At 36.3% G+C, this 15,341-nt stretch overlaps 1 protein-coding gene across 1 annotated transcript; it reads left to right on the plus strand.

Annotated features, from left to right (window-relative positions):
- The first annotated feature begins 3,557 nt into the window (after positions 1–3,557).
- On the plus strand, positions 3,558–4,477 carry LOC137744374 (uncharacterized). The gene is made up of 3 exons (XM_068484205.1): positions 3,558–3,584; positions 3,709–3,934; positions 4,308–4,477. Exons 1-3 carry the CDS (start codon positions 3,558–3,560, stop codon positions 4,475–4,477), a joined length of 423 nt encoding a protein of 140 aa, XP_068340306.1.
- Positions 4,478–15,341: the final 10,864 nt, after the last annotated feature.

Raw genomic sequence — 15,341 nt, forward strand, 5'->3', positions numbered from 1 at the left:
AGAAAGTGGATGGGGGTAGGGGGTTACGGCTGTTGCAGCAAGATAGCTCGGGCCCAATCTGTCCAACAAAACAACTCATACACTAAATATACCTCAATCCTTATATGGCCATGATGTTCATACAAAATTCCCTTCCCTGGGGAAGACTTTAAATATGCCAAAATTCTCATTATCGCCGCCATATAATCCATATTTAGTGAGTGCATAAATTGACTAACCACACTTACGACATAGGCAATATTCGGACGAGTGTGAGATAAATCAATTAGCCTCCCTACTAGTCTTTGATATCTACTCTTATCAACCAGTTTCTGATCTAGATAAATCCTCAAATAATGTTTCTCTACAATGGAAGTGTCCACAGGTTTACGTCCAAGCATGCCTGTTTCCTTTAATAAATCCAGAACATATTTACGTTGAGATAAGAAAATACCTTTACACGAACAAGCCACTTCTACTCTAAGGAAATATTTTAAATCTCTCAAATTTTTCATCTTAAATTCAGCTGCAAGACTCTTTTCCAGTTTTACCATCTCTTCCGAATCATCACCTGTTATTATCATGTCATCCACATAGTTAATTAAAGCTGTCACTTTGCCACTTCTTCGTTTTACAAACAACGTATGGTCGGAGTGACTCTGGTAATGTCCATTCCTTCTTATGACTTGAGTAAATCTACCAAACCATGCACGAGGTGATTACTTAAGCCCATAAAGCGACTTTCACAACCTACACACTCCGGTTTTCCCACCGGCATTATATCTCGGAGGAAAATCCATATATACTTCTACACAAGCCACTTCTACACACTCCGATTTTACATCAAACTGTTTCAGTGGCCAATTCAAATTTGTAGCTAATGAAATAAGAACACATACTGTATTCATCTTGGCTACTGAGGAAAAAAGTTTACTGGTAATCAACACCATATGTTTGAGTATAACCTTTTAGTACTAACCTTGCTTTATACCTATCTATTGATCCGTCGACCTTATATTTAATTGTAAAGACCCATCTACACCCAACTAGTTTTTTTCCTTTCGGTAGTTCCATTATTTCCCATGTATCATTCTTATGTGGTGCCATCATCTCTTCATCCATTGCAGTAACCCATTTAGGATCCTTCATGGCCTCTTCAACTCGGGTTGGTAATTGGATTGCTTCCACATTATTCACCCATGCTTGGCATTCAGGCGCAAGGTTCTTGCATGACACATAATTTTCTATTGTATACTTTACCTTTCTTTCGGTAGAAAACCTGTTAGGAGGAACACCACGATTTTACCTTGGTGGCAACTTATATGTACTTACACCATTATTTGGAGTAGTTTACATGAGCATTTGTAGTACTCACCTCAGGAATATTAAGAGAAGACACATTGGATGACACTATTGAGCTAGAGAGAGAGTGATGTGGGTTCGGTAGGTATCACTTCTTCCTTTGATGTACTTGGTTCGGTAACGACTAGTTGCTGGACTGTTGTAGCTTTCTTGGAAGGACTTTGTCGATGGCCTGCACCTGTCTCGGCAAGCAGCAGCTGAAGAACCGTATCACTCTATGCAATTTCTTGCCGAGAGACTGGTGTCCCATTTTCATCATTGTCGTCAACACATGCTCTCCCTGAACTACATATCACGTCCTCTGGTACTTCTAACCACCCAAGATCACCGCTAGTGTTCTCCACATGGAGATCTAAAGGTGATGGGATCGAAGAATAAAAATACTTTGATTAAGAAAAAGTAACATCCATAGTCACATACATATATCACGTTTCAGGGTGATAACACTTATACCCTTTCTGTTGGGGGGCAAACTCATCAAAAACACACCGAAGGGCACATGAATCCAACTTGCTACGATGAATCTTGTGAATATGAACATATGCTAAACATCCAAACACACGAGGAGTAAGAGTATTGGTGGATACTACATGTGTTGGAAATGTGCCCTAAAGCCAATCATATGATGATACTTTACGGACATTTCACATGTTAAACTATTCTAGTTTAATATAAAGGGCAAAGATTATTGTTTAAAGTTGTCTCATATAAATGTTATATGTTTAAACAATAATTCCAAGGAATATGTAATTAGGACAATGTAATCTAAAGAAGTTAAATTCATGAGACCATTCTCTTTCGTATACATATCCTAAACGTTCTTGATCATAGGATTGCCAATTAGGCATTGATAGTTTGTTAAGATCAGTACATTCTATGTCTTCTCTTAGAGAAAGTGACTGGTCTCGAGTCATTGGTGTGATTGATACCAAGACAAGAATGTAGGTGCTCAATAGAGGATGAGTCCACTGAACACAATTAATGAGGAGTTCTCATACTTATGTCACATGAGAACTTATGGTTGGGATAATGCAAAGTAGTCCTTTGACCTGAGGTATCATAGTTGTCTTATGGTTAGGTCCTTGATCTTTGACTATATCAAAGTCACTCTGTCAAAAGGTGTCCACAGTATAGTTAGGGTTAAGCCACTTAGCCATGGAGGCAAGTGAATGCACAACAAGGGATCTCTAACCTTCAAACTGTTTGAGGGAGAATACTCTATGATATGTTAAGAAACTCTGGCTAGAGTATGAATGAAATTTAGGAAGTCGTTCCAAATCACATTCAAGGTAATCATATAAGTAAAAGAATCACATTGGATAGTAAACATGAATAAACTATCAAACCAAACAATGTGGTTTAGAGTATTGTATTGGAGAAAGACCGTATTGCATTGTAATCCTAAACTGAATAGGTTCTCCACCTCTTCTGATTAGCTTGGGTAGCCATGATATACTGCCAGGTGTCATTCATGGTTTGTGGTAGCCCTAAAGGTGTATAATCACTAAAGGGAGAATTGAAAGTATGTTTCAATTCACAATCAATTTGAAGAGTTCTAATCGCCCACTGCCTTGCTAAAAAGGAACTTAATGGATCGTACACCGTGTAAGGTAGAGATTGAAGAAACAATGGAGATGAGTAAGGATAATTAAATGGTTTAATTATTTATGGCTAGGATTAATTAATATGTTAATTAATCAAACGAATAAGTTCGTTTTAGCTTTTGAGTAATTATTCAACCTCAAGGCCCATTGGGCTTAGAACCGTCAAACCCATTAACTTAAGTTGTATGACAACTTAATGACTAAAGACTCAAAAGGGCCCAAACAGCCCAAAGCCTTTAGAAGGCCGGCCATATTGTAACTGAATGGGTTTTGATTCTTTTTGTCACTTAAGTGAAGCGACTATATAGAGGACTTTATAGCCAAAAGTTCATTAGGGTTTTCTAGAGAGAAAAGATGAGAACACAAAGCTCTCTTTTCTCTTAGGAGGCTGGCCACCCTAAAGGAAAATAGCTAGCAATCTTTCTTCCTCTAGGTCACTCATTTCTTCCTCAATGCTCTCCTTGGTGTGGAGACTTAGAGGTTCACTATTTTGGGAACTTGGATAATCCATTCCTTCATCCATCCAAGGAGTCATGGAGCCAAGAAGCAAAGTTCCTCCATCCATATCCATGGAGTCAAGGAGCAAGGAGACTAAGGAAAGAAGGCCCTCATATGGGTGAGCAAAGAGGTGCTTCAAAGGTATAAAAGTTTCTCAACTCTTTTCTTTAAGATTTGAGTTGAGTTTTGGTTCACTGCAATTATTAGGCCTTGAATTGCTAATTATTTGTAATTGCTAATTAATATAAGTTTTTCTTTTGTCTAGGGTTGCTTAGGAGCGCTAGATGGAACATACATAGGGGTCACTGTGCCTGATGCCGATAGACCAAGATATAGAACAAGCAAGGGTCATATAGCAACTAATGTGTTAGGCGTATGCACACACGACCTCAAATTCGTATATGTGTTATCCGGTTGGGAGGGATCAGCTACTGATTCGAGAATTCTTGGTGACGCTGTTACTAGAGCTAATGGCCTCAAGGTCCTAACTGGTAAGATAAACAAGCACCTAGTATTTTTCCTTACCTTTGTTGGCCAACAACTAAAATTTATTATCAACTAATATAGGTACATATTATTTGGTTGATTCCGGATATACGAATGGTGAAGGTTTTCTGGCACCGTATAGAGGCACTAGATACCATTTGCAAGAGTGGGAAAACAATTCACGGGCACCTAGGAATCATGAAGAATATTTTAATATGAAACACTCACGTGCTAGGAATGTCATTGAGAGATGTTTTGGTCTCCTCAAATGATGTTGGGCTATCTTACGAAGTCCTTCCCACTATCCAATCAAGATTCAGGGACAAATGATCACCGCATGTAGTTTACTTCATAATTTTATCAGAATGTATATGGCAGTTGATCCTGAAGAAAATGCAAGGCTTGCATTTGATGAATTACCTATAGGGGAAGATTTACCAGAAGTATTAGCCTACATTGAAACCGTTGAGTCAAGCCAAATATGGACTCAATGGAGGGATGATCTTGCAAGAGAAATATATGATGAGTGGAGAGGAAGAAGGGCTTGAAAATTGGTTAACATGGTAGTTGTTGTAATTGTCTTTTAGATGGGGACTCAATTTAGTTGTTGTAATTGGCTTGAAAATTCGTAACATCAAGACTATTGAGATGTTTGTTATTGTAATATGGTAATTGGGAGTTATCTAGATGTTATGGCTTATTTGATATGTTTATTTGTGTTACTAAATTTTAATAAATTTTAAAATTAGGGTGTAGTCATTGTCATTTGATTTGGCTTATTTGATTTGGTAATTAAACTATTGATTTGGCTTATTTTAAAATTAGGTTGTCTATTGTTTCAAGTGCATTAGGAATCTACGACATTGTAGTGGATAGTTTTGTTGCTGGATTACTTGATATTGAAGGAAATTAAATTATTAACCATGAAGGGCTACAAAATTTCTGTTACATTCTAAACAGTTTAGTAAGATTACTCTCTTCCTATTGAATGAACTAGGAAGTAGCGTTTTTTTAGATTCCTCTGGTGCTTTTGGTATTGGATTTTCTGTTTGTGCTTGTCCATCCATATGCAACTTTTCTATTTATTTAATTGTTTACTCTCGAGTTTTCTTTAGACGAACCTCTGGTTTAACGTTTTATAGTGTTTCCACTTGATAAACAAAACCCTCTCTTACGCTATTGAACCGTCATTGTTCTTATTTGTTTTAAAGAATTGAACCTTGTGTGTCTAGCATGTGTAGGGTGCACATTTACATACACAAGATAAACATAAGACATGAGGCTGGCTTCTATTGATTTGGTAATTGATTAGTACAACTAATATAAATTTAGTCATTGTCATTTGATTTGGCTTATTTGATTTGGTAATTGATTAGTACAACTAATATAAATTTAGTCATTGTCATTTGATTTGGCTTATTTGATTTGGTAATTGATTAGTACAACTAATATAAATTTATTTGTGTTACTTGTGTAATATATGGCTTATTTGATAGATTATATGGCCACCTCACGTAATTGGATTGATCATGAGGAGGATGTACTACTTACCATCCTCGAGGAGATGGTTGTTGATGGTGTTAGGTGTGAGACCGGCAATTTTAAGGCTGGTACTTTTGTAACGGTTGCCTCCAAGATGAGGGAACAGATTCCTGGCATTAATATAGAGCCGAAGCATAAACAAAACAAATTGAAGCGTCTGAAAGAAAAGTATTCGTCTGCATATGACATGATGAATACATCTGGATTTGGTTGGGATGATGAGAAAAAAATGTGTTGTTGTGGATAGTGACGAAATACTACAGGAGTGGGTGAAGGTAAATTTTTTTTTTTCTTATTCTTTATCAATTAGTTGTTTTGAAAGTCTTAACCTTGATTTCTTTGGGTTCTTATTGTAGAAACATCCCAATGCATCTTGCAAACCAAATAAGCCATTCCTGTTGTATCCACGACTATGTACGGTGTTTGGGAGAGACCGAGCCGCGGGTAGCATTGCTGAATCAACGGCAGATGCAATTGAAAATATGGGTTTGGAAAGTGAGGATTGTGAGACTTCTGAGATACCTCCGCTTTCACCTACCCCATCTCCTTCTGTTGCTACATCTAGTGCTTCTCAACCTGTTAGGAAGAGGAAGAGGAGCAGGAATGATGGTGATGCAAATATTGTATCTGTTATCAGTGAAGGTTGGAATAAAGCTGTTACTGAAATGAAGAAATTAGGTGAAAGTTTTACTTTTAGAGAAGCAAAAGCTAGACTACCTTCTGAGCTTCAGGTCATGGGTCTCCCATACGATCAGGTGTTAAGAATTTCAATGAAGTTAGTGAAAGATACCGATCTGATGGGTATTTGGAGCACCTTGGATGACTCACAGAAGCCAGATTTCATTAAAGTGTTTATGGAGAGCCTTTGAGGTTTTAGTATTTGTGGTTTTAGTATGGGGAACTTTATCAACTTCTAAGTGTTTTCATTATTACTTTAGCAAGACATTATTTGTTTTTTAAGTCAGGACGAATGTTTGATTTCGGATATTTCATGTTTAAGTTATGCATATTTCATTTTCTTTGTTTAAGTTCTAAATGTTTAAACCCTAAAATGTTTACGATATGCATGATCATTAAACTTATATATTTTTCAACATTTGTCATGTGCTCTTATATATTTTTAAACTTATATATTTTTCAACATTTGTCATGTATTTTAAAATGAGTCAAGGATAGCCCCCCAATCTTGCTAACCCCCAGACATGAACAAGTTGATGAAATGCTCTTCCACTGTCTACCATGTAACATTCGCCTCCTCTATCCATACCCCTTGAATGTTTTGCAATTTTTCAACTGTATTAAATCATCTATTCTATATGGTGGTCTAGTGAAAGAACTTTGAGTTAGAATCCCAACCTGCATCCATTTGATTCGAGACCTAGTTAAAACTTCTTTTCTCTTTCTTTCAATTTGTTAATACACTCTATCAAGGCCTTAATCTGCTCACCATGTTCCTCCCAATTATCATGGAGGCAACCCAAATAATGCATTAGATGATCAATTTCCTCCCTTCCTCTGTTAAATTTTCTTCTACTCCATTTCATCAAATTTTCACTAGAAGAGTTTAATTCTCGTTGCCATTTCTCCAACCATCCACACCTACTTTGAATACTCCAGCTCTCTTCAACAATTTGTTAACTTTTGTGTATATATTCTTGTATTCTTGGGATTCGTAGTTTATTATGATTTTATGTAAATTATTTATTTCCTTAGTGATAGGATTGTAACATCTTATAAATCCATCCTTAACAACAACCCACAATTGAAAGGACCAAAATTAGGGACTAAAAATTGAATTGGGGTGTGGGTTTTGCAATTTGCACAATAAAATTTGATGGGTTTGTGGTGAAAATTCGAATGGAGGTGTAGAAAACGGGAAAAATTACAAATTTTAAAGGGGTTTGCATGTGAAACACAACATATACCTATTAAAATTTGGACAAAGAAAAACAAATAATGGATAATAGTGTTCAAATTTGAACAACTTATTAAAAAAAAAAAAAAAAAAAAAAAGTCATGTCCCGTTCCGCCCATAAAATTGTACCAAACAACAGCGGAACATGGGTATTTTAGTCATTTTAATCTTTTGGTTCCGTTCCGTCCATGTGCTACCAAACGCAGGACGGAACAACCATCTTGTTCCGTCCTGCGCGTACCAAACATAACACAGAACATCTGTTCCGTCCCGTCCCGTCCCGTTCCGTCCCGTCCCGTCCCGTCCCGTCCCGTCCCGTCCCGTCCCGTCCCGTCCCGTCCCGTCCCGTCCCGTCTGCGTACCAAACGCTACCTAAGGTACCGTTTGGTACGTGGGACGGGACGAAACAGAGTGGGACAAGGCGTTCCGTCCCACGTTTGGTGTGCCTAAAACGAGTGGAACGAGCTGTTCCACGGGACGAGTTTTGGGTGAATTTTCGTTCCACCTCACCCCCTTGGAACGACTCGTTCCACATTCGTGGAACACAAAATTATAACATCTCCGTCTCCTTCTTCCTCCTTGTTTCCATCCGAGGGCATCTTTGCTCCCGCTCCGTTCCGTTCCGTCCTGTCCCGTCCCGTCCCGTTCGGTCCCGTCCCGTCCCGTCCTTGTGCCTTTATTTATAGTAATAAGGAGGAGAGAAACTTGCTTTCCAAGTAATATAAAGTCTATTAGGAAAGATCTTCTAGATCCCAAAGGATTCCTAATTTGTCTCTACTTAAGATTTACACAATCACAATATGTATTAGAACATATGTTACAACACTTGTCTATATTATCTATCATATTCTTAATATGTTAGACAAGATCCTTTATTCAAAAGAAAAGAGCATCATAAAATCCTAGTACCCCTAAAATAGCTGAAAATCATATAGCCCAACTGAATAGATCACGGAGAGCATCTATAAATCAACTAACGAGTGCCAATCTCAATCTTAACCGCAACTTCAGAACCGTCGGTTATATCATATGCAGAAAGAGGACGGTTATTCATCATTTTTGTAGAACCATGGAAAATAGCAATGTTATCAGTATTCAGAAACCCCCAACGCCTCCCGGTTTTGCTTTTTAGATTGGCCACAAAACTTGTATCTCTCATTCGTACGTTGCCAGAAGTTTGGTTGCTAAACTTGATCAAAATACTACATTTTGGCCATTCTGGTAGCAGAGGTGTGATAATGAGCCTCAGAGTAGCATGTTTTCCTTCAATGTGATGTCCAACAAGTTGATCATTTTCTAGCTCTATGTCATAAAGCCAAAGACTATGCTTATGAACTTCGATATTCGAACGATTCTCAATCATCTCATTCACACGAAGAAAAAAGTCAAGAAAATGTACTTCATGTTCAATCTCTGGTGTGGTATGTCCTCCTATATTTGTTAAGAGCACCATGGCTGAAATAAAACTACCAGACACTTCATTTTTTCTTTCTGTATTAATTTACTTTTTTTTTTTCCTTAATACTGTTTAAAATTTTAAGTTCCTACTCATAACAATTCAATAGAGCTATGCAAATGAACAAAAGAAAATAAGCAGAAAGAGAGAGTTTAGAGAAAGAGAGAGAGAGAGGAAGTAAAGTTTTTGATTTATTGTATTGAATACCAAATGACTCTTACACTTTGGTTATATACTAACCATTCTTTCAACTACAAATGTCTACATTGCCCTCTAACTAACTACAATCACAACTAACTCAATCCATTACACATTGACAAGTGTCATCATCTTAGCATACCTATTACTTCCCCCTCAAACTTAGCTAGGTGATCCTAGACTAAGTTTGTGACAGTGGTGAATGAAAACTGGACAGTGCAGTCCTTTAATAAAGACAACTGCCACTTGTTCTTTAATTGGAATTTATTGAACTTTCAAATCACCTTTTTGAACTTTCTCTCGAACAAAATGATAATCGGTGTCAAGATGCTTTATCCGAACGATTCTCAATCATCTCATTCACACGAAGAAAAAAGTCAAGAAAATGTACTTCATGTTCAATCTCTGGTGTGGTATGTCCTCCTATATTTGTTAAGAGCACCATGGCTGAAATAAAACTACCAGACACTTCATTTTTTCTTTCTGTATTAATTTACTTTTTTTTTTCCTTAATACTGTTTAAAATTTTAAGTTCCTACTCATAACAATTCAATAGAGCTATGCAAATGAACAAAAGAAAATAAGCAGAAAGAGAGAGTTTAGAGAAAGAGAGAGAGAGAGAGGAAGTAAAGTTTTTGATTTATTGTATTGAATACCAAATGACTCTTACACTTTGGTTATATACTAACCATTCTTTCAACTACAAATGTCTACATTGCCCTCTAACTAACTACAATCACAACTAACTCAATCCATTACACATTGACAAGTGTCATCATCTTAGCATACCTATTACTTCCCCCTCAAACTTAGCTAGGTGATCCTAGACTAAGTTTGTGACAGTGGTGAATGAAAACTGGACAGTGCAGTCCTTTAATAAAGACAACTGCCACTTGTTCTTTAATTGGAATTTATTGAACTTTCAAATCACCTTTTTGAACTTTCTCTCGAACAAAATGATAATCGGTGTCAAGATGCTTTATCCGAAAATGGAACATAGGATTTGAAGTCAATGCTAATGCATAAAGATTATCACAATGTAGACATGGAGGTTTTGATATAGGTTCATGAATGTCTTTGAGTAATGACCTTATCCAATACATATCTATAGCATAATGTGCATGAGCTTTGTATTCTACTTCTGTTGAGATCCTGGAAACTGTGGTTTACTTCTTTGATTGCCATGAAATTGGATTAGAACCTAGGAACACCACATAACCAGTTATTGCCTTTCTTGTGTTGATGCGCAACCCAATCTAAATCTGAATAAGCAGAAATGTTGAACTCAAAGGACCTAGTATACCTCAAACCACATGTCAAAGTACCCTGTAGATACCATAGAATTCGTTTTACAAAATGATAATGAATCTCTGTAGGGTTAGTCATAAACTGACACACCATATTAACTGAATGTGCGATGTCAGGTCTAGTAAACGTGAGGTATTGTAAAGCTCTTACAACGCTTCTGTAATGAGTTGGGTCTGTAAGAGGTGTGCCTTCATTAAAAAGTAATTGAGTAAAAAACCATCTGTTTTTTAGTGAATTTGTAATCCCAAAAAATATGTGAGCTGCCCTATATCCTTGAGATCGAATACTTCAGTAGGACTTGAAATTATAGATTGAACTTTTGCAGAATTTGACCCAGTTAGGATAATATCATCCACATATAACAATAGCAATATAATATCACCATTGTCAACTTTAATGAATAAACTGGAATCATATATTGATGTAGTAAACCCAAGGGCAGGTAGGAAACTAGTAAACTTCGAATTCCAAGCTCTGAGAGCTTGTTTAAAACCATATATGGATTTAACAAGTCTGCAGACATAATTTGGGTATTTTCGATCTACAAAACCTTGTGGCAACTTCATATAAACCTCTTCTTCAAGATCGCCATGTAAAAATGCATTTTTGACATCCAATTGCCTAAGATTCCACCCATATTGTGCTGCTAGTGCCAAGATTAGCCTTTCAGTTGTATGTCTCACCACTGGACTGAAGGTTTCTAAGAAGTCCAACCCTTGCACTCCCATTTACTCCCAATAACAGCCCTATCACATGGTGGAGGTACTAGTTTCCAAGTTCCTTGTGCCTTCAGGGAATCAAACTCATCTTGCATAGCATCCTACCATTGTTTAATACCTGAAGCAATTTTATAACTCCTTGGTTCCTCAATCTAATGAACATCAGCCAAGAATGAAAAATCATTGAACTGACATGTAGGTTCTTTAGTAATGTGGCAAGTAGTGCTGCATAATTTTTCCTTGATATGGTACCTATTTGTATTCTTGATTGTATTCCAGTAGGAGTAGTGATACTAAGAGTCTTATTGACTTTAGTAGAACCATTAGATCTACTATGTACTGAAACACATGGAAATATAGGAAGTAATACCTGAAGTTGAGATGGATCCAAGACATGAAGCAAAGGAGATGTATTAATGTTATGGGAAATAGTATGGCCTGAAGAAGTCTGTTATATAGTTGTACTTTGACTTCTCATAGTGGAATTCCTATTATTAACAAGGGATGAAGAACTGCTATCAAATTCATTCACTGAGTGAGTTGATCTTGTCCCTGAGTTAGTGTGAGCATCTACATTCACTGTATGATTAGAAATTAGAATTGGAATAACTACAGTGGATGGTACTATTGAACTTAGCATAAACTGTCTCACTATTGCATTACACTATTTATGAAGAAATGGAAATACAGTTTCATCAAAAATCACATGTCTTGATATAATACACTTTTTGGTACTTATATATAACAAATGACAACTTTATATCCCATAGAATACCCCAGGAATACACATTTTTCAGTTCTCACTTGCAATTTATTTGAATTATATGGTTGAAGCCAAGGATAAACCACACTACCAAAATTTTTTAATGCAGTCAAATCTGGAAATTTGTCATATAGCAACTTGTATGGAGACTTCATTGATAAAGATTGACACAACATTCTATTTATAAGGAACACATAATGAGCAAAAGCTAAATACCATAATTCAAGAGATAAACCAGCAGTTGTCAACAATATGATAATAGTCTCAATTATATGTCTGTGTTTCCTTTCAGCAATTTCATTTTGCTAAGGGGGTATAAGGACAAGAGATCATTTGTGGTATTCCTTTAGATTTCAGAAATGCAGTAAAAGAGTTGCTTGTGTACTCTCCTCCACCATCACTCTGAAAGCATTTGATTCTCATGTCAAATTGAGTAACTATCATATTATAGAATTGCACAAAAAATTGAAAACACATCAGACTTATTGCATAGAGGATATATCCAAACAAATCTTGTATATTCATCCACAAGTGTTACATAATATCTGTACCCTTCTAGAGATTTTACAGGTGATGGACCCCAAATATCTGAGTGTAATTTTCCAAAAGGAATCAAACAATGAGTAACTCTAGAAGGAAATGGAATTCTGGACATTTTTCCTTTCAAACAAGGGGTACAGACACTATGATTTTTATCTATAGACACTGTTACATTTGACTGTTTTAACATTCTGGACATTACTTCATGTGATGGATGCCCTAACCTTTAATGCCATACATTTGACTTGACTAGCTGACCAAGAAAAGCACCTGAATTCTAATAAATTGACTGCAGCCTCTGAGATTGATGAATAATTGGTATATGAAAAAACTTTTGTGGCCTACTCTTTCCTTGATACAATATCTCCAGTGTCTTCTTGTCTTGCACAAAGAATCGAGTTTCATCACAAATGAACCAGCTTGCATTATCAGCACACAATTGTTTAACAGATAGCAGACTCTTAGCAATTTTAGGCACATGTAATACATTCTTTAAGACAAGAGAATGAGAATTTGTGTTAAGATAAGTAGATTCAATGTTTTTTTATTGACAATTCAGAGCCATTGCCAATAATAATCTTGTTAGAACCTTCAAATGGTTGTACTTGAGTTAAGGAATTGATGTCTGTAGTTATATGGTGAGATGCGCCAGTATCCACAATCCAAGAATCATTTGGATGAATTTGTGGTGTTTGATGTACTGCCATGGCATTTAGAGAAGGAGGAGGTGGCTGTCCTTGATAGGAGTAATTGCCCATGTGAAAACACTCCATAGCTAAGTGTCTTCGTTTTCCACATATTTGACATTCCAGCATAAATCCTTAAGAGGAAGAACCATTGTTCCTTTGAAAGCAATTGACTTTTGTATGACCCATTTTGTTACAAATCTGACACTCAATAACAACATTAGTTCTACTCTGAGTGTTGCCAGACCAAGTACTACCTTTATTGCCCTTAAATCCACCAGAATTAAACCTTTTTCCTTTGTAGCCACCAATATTTTTGAAATTTTTATTTCCTTTATATGTAGATCCAGAGTGAGACCCATTTGTAGGAAATCTTGGACCAGAATTATTGTTATTTCGCGTAACAAAGCCAGAGCCATATGACATTTGATGAAAAAATGGAGTTGGTTGAATTGGTACAAAACTAGGAAGAACATAAGCTTCAGGAGGAAATGGCATTTGAACTTGAGGAATTGAAACCGGCATAGAATTGTAATTGTAAGCACCAGGAGTGATGACCCTTATAGTTATAGGAGGAATGTGACTGTGCCCTTGAGGATTTAAAGATGAACCAGAAGACCCAGTAGAAGTATTTGCAGAATTAGAACCCTGATCATAAAGTGTAAACACATTATGTGGAAACAATGCCAAGTTCTCTTCAAGTTCCTTCTTGGCCCCAAGAAGTTGAGCCCTAAATTCTTTTAGAGTAACTGATGATTCTCTTGCTAAGAGAACAGTCCTTTAATAACGTACTCTTTTAGTAAACCAGCTAGCCCAGTTATCATTACATCATTGTCAGATACAAACTCCTTTGCAGCATTGAGTTGTTCTCTTATACTTTTCAATCTCTACAAGTACTTATCAATATAATGAGACCCTTTTTTAATAGTATGAAGATATGTCTGTAGATGATTTACCCTTGATTTGGACACAGACGCATACCTATCAACCAAATTAGACCAAGCTTCATTTGCAGTTTTACATCCAAGCACATATTCCATGGCTTCATTAGATAATGTTGCTAGTAGTAGGCTAAGTAAAGTCATATCTGTCGATTCCTAATCAAGAAAAGTTTGTGTTATTTCTTTAGTTACCCTAGTTTCTGTATTGATTACATATCTTGATGGACACACATTAATACCATCAAAATGGCCAAATAGCCTGTGACCTTTCAAAACAGCCATAAATTGAAAAGCCCACTTCGAGAAATTATCATCTTTCAGCTTTATTATAATCATACCTAACAAATTCTCCACCTTGACTACTGAACTAGACATTCTCACCAATCTCTTAAAATGACATTCCAAGATTTTACTTCAATTAGAATAACACTTTCTCTTCAACACACTAAAACGACAACTTCAAGAAAGACTGACACCTTCTTAATCTTCACGAAAGAATGAAACTTTCTTGACAACACTCAGTTTGAATTCAAGAACAATGAAAATTCTAACAAAACTCCCAAATCATTCAACTATTCGACACACGAAGATAACAACTTCAAGAAAAAAATGACACTTTCTTAATCTTCAAGAAAGAATGACACTTTCTTAACAAAACTGCAGTCTGAATTCAAAAACATAAAAATCCGAACAAATTCCTAAATCATTCAACTATTTGCAGAAATCACACATCTCCAAATTCAATCACAATTGCATATATCAATTACTCAATATACAACAAAATCCTATACTGAATTACAAACAGAAAGCTGAATTGTAGAGTATGAAAGAAACAATGTCACCTAAGTCAATGAGTGCAAGGACCTTCAAGAACCCAGAGAATCCCCAAAACTTCTTCACAAGACCCAGATGGCAACCGACCTTCGATTCCAGAGATCTCGAACAGAAAATCCGTAACGGAAAAATTATCTGAGTAGTGGAAGAGCTCCAAGGATCGGAATGGTGATGAACCGTTTCGGCGATGATACCATCATAATAATTCAATAGAGCTATGAGAATGAACATAAGAAAATAAGCAGAAAAAGAGAGTTTAGAGAGAGAGAGAGAGAGGAAGTAAAGCTTTAGATTTATTGTATTGAATACCAAATGACTCTTACACTTTGGTTATATACTAACCATTCTTCCAACAGCAAATGTCTATATTGCCCTCTAACTAACTACAATCACAACTAACTCAATCCATTACACATTGACAAGTGTCATCATCTTAGCATACCTGTTACCTACTTGGTTTAAATACATAAAATTCCTAAAAGAATGTTTCAATCACTCTAATCGCATTTT

This window comes from Pyrus communis, chromosome 9 (genome assembly GCF_963583255.1).
Source record: "Pyrus communis chromosome 9, drPyrComm1.1, whole genome shotgun sequence".
NCBI classification, from domain to species: Eukaryota; Viridiplantae; Streptophyta; class Magnoliopsida; order Rosales; family Rosaceae; genus Pyrus; species Pyrus communis.

Bases quoted from the DNA above. Each gene is read 5' to 3' on its own strand.
- LOC137744374 (XM_068484205.1), top strand. From the start codon at position 3,558: ATGGGTGAGCAAAGAGGTGCTTCAAAG. The intron at 3,585-3,708 runs GTATAAAAGTTT...TCTTTTGTCTAG, and splicing joins AGCAAAGAGGTGCTTCAAAG to GGTTGCTTAGGAGCGCTAGA. The intron at 3,935-4,307 runs GTAAGATAAACA...TGTATATGGCAG, and splicing joins TGGCCTCAAGGTCCTAACTG to TTGATCCTGAAGAAAATGCA.